The sequence below is a fragment of the Lepidothrix coronata genome, unplaced genomic scaffold, assembly GCF_001604755.1.
Source record: "Lepidothrix coronata isolate B3197 unplaced genomic scaffold, Lepidothrix_coronata-1.0 Scaffold2, whole genome shotgun sequence".
In the NCBI taxonomy this organism is placed as follows: domain Eukaryota; kingdom Metazoa; phylum Chordata; class Aves; order Passeriformes; family Pipridae; genus Lepidothrix; species Lepidothrix coronata.
The window spans coordinates 1433604-1440121 of NW_016690182.1; the positions used below are offsets into that span (position 1 = coordinate 1433604).

Sequence of the window (6518 nt, forward strand, 5' to 3'; positions counted from 1 at the left end):
TTGCTACACATGTTTATTCTGCATTTACCCTCACGTGTCTCCTATTACAGAAGTTTGCCCACCACATCTGTCTCCATTATCTGTGAACATCCAGACCCTGAGCAGGAATAACCTTCACTCCAAGATGTGACCTCATGTCATTAAAATGCTAAAGCAAAAAGATGTCATAAGTTTTACTTTTTAAAAATACAGGTAAGGACTATTAGCACTTGGATTTGAAACAGCATTGGACTACTACTAACAGGACTGTTGCAACTACAACTTCAGGGAGTGAGTCCAAATGTTGTTCCAGTACTTTCCAAAAAGTCCCAGCCCTGGGAGGTGTTTCCAGGGTTTTTATTTGTTTTAAATAACTAACCTAAACCTTTTCTGTTGGATATAGATCAACCTATTACTTATGGTGCTCCCCCAGGGAGTGCACACGAAGAATGGATGACTGTTCTCTAGAGCTGCCTGCCCTACTTTCTGTCTTCTACGTTGAAGCAAACACAAGCTCTCCCAGTGAGCCTGTTTCTGTGAAATTTAATCAGGGTCATTAAACCAGGGCCCCTGTGTCCCCATGTTCAAAATACAGCACCTGTCCCATCTCCCTAAACCCTTTGTGGCAATTACTTCCCAAAGCCTTTAACTTCACCACATCCCAGAACACACTTATGTAATAGTGCAACTCTCACTTGCTGCTTTTTTTTTTCTTGTTATTTTTAAGACCTGGATCTTGGCTCTGAACACTTGCAGTAGCACAAGACCAGCATTGCTGTGAGGAGGGGACATGCACAGGTGGTGACAGTGACTTCTCCAGGACCTCTGCAAACAAACTCTACACCACAACCCAAGCTGAATTTCTAACTAGTCAGTCTGGATCAGTTTTAACCTCCATGCAGCCCCCCTAAGGATTTACTGGCCAGCAGAGTCCTTCACTTCAGAGGAAAGATGCCAGGAAAATTGTTCACACCAACAAAAACCATACTGTAGAAAAGCAAACTAAAGTCTCACACTGTGGAGAAATATCCATCAGTCTCTGGGGTTTGGCTCTCTTGAGATTCTAAATGGATATTCAGCCCTTCTAACTGTAGTAAAAACTATGACCTGCTGTTGAAACTGCATAAGATAAAAACTCTTCTAAGTGCTGGTGAGATTGCAAATCTGTAACATGTGCAGCCTCCCTGTTCACCTCCGTGCATAATGATGACTGAATTTAGAGTTACCAGATAAACAACCTGGGAGCAGGGAAAACTGAGGCACTCAGGGCATACACAGAATTAAAAAAAAAAAAACACAAACAACAAAACATAACTATGGGCATAGAGCTTTTGGAGGGGAAAAAAAAAGAAGAAAACTCACCTGTCTCTTGCAGCACCAACATCTAGCACAGCCACACTGGGAACCACCCAGAGCCCACCCTTTTAACATTCAGGGCTTTCCAGGCCTTTCTGATCAAGGAGCAGACTCTCTTTAGCTGATTGCCAATTGTTTTGATACCCATTAATTCTGCCTCTGGGTATCTAATCACCACAGCTGCTGCTGCTCATGCTCCAGTACTCCACCACCTCTCCTCCCAACACTTCCATGCTTTTCTCTGCTCCATGCCCTTCAAAAGCAAACCTACTGTGGGAGCATGCCCAAGGCCTTTGCTGCTGACTGCTGCAGTTTTATCAGCAGGGCACTGGGTGACAGCTCTTGTGCAAGAGAGATTTGGACTAGGTATTAGCAAGAAATTCATTACTTTGAGAGTGGTGAGGCACTGTCAGAGGTTGCCCAGAGAAACTGTGGCTGCTCCATCCCTGGAAGTGTTCAAGGCCAGGCTGAATGGGGATCTAAGGAACGTGGACTAATGGAAAGTGTCCCTGTCCACGGCAGGGGTTTTGAACTGGATAATCTTTAAGATCCCTTCCAACCCAAGCCATTCTGTGATTCTGGACTAGAACTCGCTCCTACTCGCCCTTATTTTGGGAAACTTGCATTTCCCAAGCACGAAACATCTCGCTCCTGTAACTCAGGGAGCCTGTCGAGCGCTCTGTTTGCCGCGCCGAGGGCCCAGGAGGTTTTGCTCAGCTCTCCGCGTTCCCTCGCAGAGGCAGAGGGAGCTGTGCCCGGGCGGCTCCGCCTCCCGCGGGTGCGGGTGCCACGATGAACTGCAGCGATGCGCGGCGGCTGCAGGCGCTGCTGGGCGCGGTGCTGCGGGAGCTGCGCGGCCGCGGCAACTCCAGCGCGGCCCCGCAGGGACCCGGCCCCGGCCCGGGGGCGGACGGCTCGCTGTACATCCTGCTCATCATGATCTTCTATGGCTGCCTGGCCGGGGGGCTCATCCTGGCCTACACCCGCTCGCGGAAGCTGGAGTCCAAACACGACCCCTACCACCTGTACATCGAGCGGGACTGGGGCCCCCGCGGCCCGGGGCAGGCGGCCGAGGAGGGCCCCGAGGGGCAGCGGCTGTGAGAGCGCCGGGACCGGCAGGAGGAAGGGTCTGTCCGGCGAGGGCATCGCTCCTGCTGCCCTCAGGCTTGGGACTACAGACAGCCAGAGACTGCGGGGGAAGCGAAACCCACTGCTCTTGTGCAGGCGAACAGCGCTCAAGGCCTGTCGTGCGGTGAGAGCTGTCCTACAACTCTTGGATTCGTTTGTATCGCTTTTTACAATAAACACCTGCATTACCTACTGCGGCCTTTCAGTACTTGAAGGGGGCTTATGAAAAGGAGGGAGAGCGAGTTTTTACCCGGGCTGGTAGCGATAGGACAAAGGGGAATGGTTTTAAACTAAGAGGAGAGATTCAGACTTGCTTTTAGCAAGAAATTCTTCACTGTGAGGGTGGTGACACACTGGAACAGGTTGCCCAGAGAGGTTGTGGATGCTCCATCCCTGGAAGTGTTCAAGGATGGGGCCCTGGACAACCTGATCTAGTGGGCAGCATCCCTGCCCATGGCAGGATGGAACTAGATGATCTTTAAGGTCCCTTCCAACCCAAACCATTCTGTGATTACATACGTACAGAGACCTCTCTCATTTTTCAGCTTTAGATCTTAGTTTAACATTTTTTTCTTTAAAATCTGTTTGTATTCTACCTTGTTATCTGACTGCAATGCTCTTGCTGCCAGCAGCATTTTGCAGAATTAAAAGCAGGTCCATTATTGCAGTAGGATGCTGCCTTCTGTCACTCTGGAGCACCGACAGCTGTGCCATGGATTGGAAGGCTCAGGTCTCGTTCTGTTAAAGCTAGATGGGTTTGGCTCACCTGGAAGCATTTATCAAAACAAAGAGAGCTTAGAAACTGAAGTTGTTCCCATGAGGAAAGCACCAGTACTGTGGCTTTGCCAACGTACAGGAACTTTTAAAGCCATCAAAAACATCCTTCCACACACAGAGACATGTAATTCCAAGAATATCTTTGTACAAGTTAAACTTTAAGATTAAACCAACATACAGCCTACGTTTTCTACAGAAAAAGTCAGGCAGGCAGAGGTTGTTTTAGAGGTTTTAGACATGTCAGTAGTCTGTGCTTTCTTGGTTTGGGTTTGGGGTGAAGTTTTTTCAGATAAAGATTAATGAACAATTCCAAGGAACAAGTGCTGTCACTAGGAATGCTGCACTACACAATACAAACTACTATTTGGATTTTATACAAACCACAGTGAAGGAAAAAGAAGTTTTGACATTAACTTCAAAGGAGGAGTGATTTTTGTTATAGACTTAAATTTACTAACACTCATGAATATTTTGTCCAACAGAAAACCATTTGTCTTGTACCTGGCAACTGCTGCATCTTGTTCTCTACTGTAACTTTGTGGGGAATCACTTGAAGTGATGACTTTAAAAAAAATCCTTGAGAGGACTGGCAGTTACCAAGTCAGCCTTGTCACTGCAGAAAAACACTGCAAGATCCACAGATCAAATTATGAAGTATCCTTAGATATCAGTGTCTTGTGAATACCTGGATATTTTAATGACTCCAAAGTATGGAGCAGAGAAAAAATTCAAGTTCTAGAAATAATTTTAGTGGGAGTATATGGCATAGTACTGTATGCCAACATTGTATCAGTACATTAAACCTTTAGCTCAGCACAGAAAATGCAGCAGTCAGTATAGTGTGGGAAAAAGGATGTTGGAGAAACCAATAAACTGTCAATATTCTTAAAATCCCCTACCAAGCAGTTGGGCAACAGTAAAGTTCTAGTCAGTTACTTCCATCTGCCAGGATTCCAACAGTATCTCTGGAAAATGAAAATGCTAACTTCAGCCTGGACTTTTGGACAGTCATAAGCCATATATACATATATGTTACACATCTACAGCTGCAGAAGCCGACTGTCTAATGAACTTTCACACTGGGATAACTCAAACACTGTATCAGACACACTAGAAGATTTTCTGTGAGGACTCCCTTCAGTACAATCAGAATTAAGCTGACTACAACCAAAGCTTCCCCCTCTAAAAATGAGGGGATCATTATGCATGTACAAAACCTTTTATTTACCCTGTCTCAGTGATTAACTTCTCTTTCTGCCTGACCACTGCCCATGAGCAGGACTGGCCTGAGAGGCCTTACAGACTCATATCTTAGGAATTATTCAGGACCACTGAACTCAGCTACTTTAGACAATAGGGGAAGGACTGTTACAGGTTTCTGAGATCTGCACACATTAAAGTTTCAATGCACTGGACGCTAAAATGTGTGCTTGACACATTTTGTTTCATATCAGCTGGTTACTAACTGCTTTCCACTGTTTCATCCTACAGACAAATCCGAAGGAAGGCTGTGGCAGTCCCTCCAAGTACCGCTAATTTCTTCATCTGATTTTCCCTTATCTTCATAATCTACTTCTCTTCTCCTCCCAAAATGCAAGTGCAACACCCTGTATTTAGGTCCCAACTAAAAGCAAGGGCTGCCAATGTCAAAAAGTTTGCCCTACATGACACAGTTCAAAAAGAAGGAAAGCACAAGACCTCCTGCCAAGTAACTTAACTAAACACCTAATTATCTGCTGTTCTATCTGTGCTTTTCAACACCTGAAAGAATCACAAGGTCTCAGTGAACTGTAGTAATCTGTGATTTACATCAGTCCATCTGTTCTTATAGTTACAGTTCAACCAGATTAAAGAAGGTAACACCATCGTGCATTAACACACACCCAGGTACTTGAAACACCCAAGAATTCATACTGTGGCATACAGAGACCTTGATAAGTTAGTATTAAGCCTAGCAGCAACATTCATTTCTTTTTGTTTGTTTTACTAAGTCCAGTACATCATGTACTGGTAGGAAATCTTGAAAATCCTTGAAGCTGCAAACTCAGCAGGACTGAAGTGAAATAGGCTGCAAGGAGACAAAAATTAGCCACTGAAACTCAACACATTTTTTTCCAGCAATAGTATATTCTAAGGCACCTTCTAAGAACCTGTATTACTGATGCAGGGCAAAGTGGCCACTGTCTCTGTAGCTTGTTCAATCACTGGACACAAAGGATAACAAGACAGATCTATTTATATTGTTAAATCCAACCTTCTGAAGGAGAAAGCCCAGCTATCAATATCCCACCTCTTCTCAGTTAGGAAGAAAAAAGAAAAGCTTGCTTTTCTAGAAAGACCTCCCCGTTCTTTTCTTTAGGCCAGGGGGAATTTTGAAAGAGCAATTTCTGAACTCACTTTCAACATACCTGCAAAAACATCTGACTTGGCACTGACTGATTTATTATTCCCAGCACTCACAAACCTTTACACTGCATCAGCTGTCAGGGCCTTGCTCAGGATCATTACCAGGAGCGACTGCTTGCAAAGCCTCACTGAAATCTCCACCTTCACACACAGCAAGAACTTTCCAATATATTTGGCACTGTTTCCACAGTACGTTTCTAGAACAATCTGTTTCCACAAAACCACTGACCTTGCATTGGGATTTTCATCTTTTCAGTTGTCAGCTTAAAAGCTGCTGTCTGCACTGAGCAAGTGTTCATCAGTAATTTGATGCTAAATTTCCAGTTACCTCGTGAAGCTTTCCTTATTTGAGTGTTTCATTTCTTCTTAGCAGACAAACAGCAGAGGCACAACACCACGTTCTCAGTGAAAATACTTACAACCCAAGGATCTGGCTCAAATTTTGTTTGACTTCATCCAGGTATGTGCTGGACAGCAGCCTAACCTTCAGTAAAGTTTAGAGGGAAATGTCAACTTGAGGTAGTTACAGCTCAACACCATTTACTGCCTGAGAGTGCTCTGGTGAGGCATTTGCAACAGGGTTATTATTCCAGACACATTTTTGCCCTGACAGAGCTCACAGCCAGCCTGTTCTGCAGTGCCCCAGCACCACATGGCAACAATTAGAACCTACAACACAAGCAGTCAAGATAAGGAAGCCACAACTTATTTCTTGCACTTTTAATATCACAAGAACAAACTATGAAAACTTCTAATAATAATAAAAAAAGATAGAATATCAGGTAGGTGGTTTTTGGTTGGTTTTCTTTTTTTTTGTTTTTTTTTAAAATTAATCTTACAAGAGGTCTTAAACAATTTGAAAAACTTACAAA

The 6518-nt window shown here is 44.4% G+C and overlaps 1 protein-coding gene across 1 annotated transcript; it reads left to right on the forward strand.

Annotated features, from left to right (window-relative positions):
* The first annotated feature begins 2127 nt into the window (after positions 1–2127).
* On the forward strand, positions 2128–6518 carry KCNE5 (potassium voltage-gated channel subfamily E regulatory subunit 5). Its single transcript, XM_017815959.1, has 2 exons — positions 2128–2587; positions 6020–6518. The coding sequence occupies exon 1, from the start codon at positions 2128–2130 to the stop codon at positions 2434–2436; it is 309 nt and encodes a 102-aa protein (XP_017671448.1). The 3' UTR covers positions 2437–2587; positions 6020–6518.

Bases quoted from the DNA above. Each gene is read 5' to 3' on its own strand.
- KCNE5 (XM_017815959.1), top strand. From the start codon at position 2,128: ATGAACTGCAGCGATGCGCGGCGGCTGCAGGCGCTGCTGGGCGCGGTG.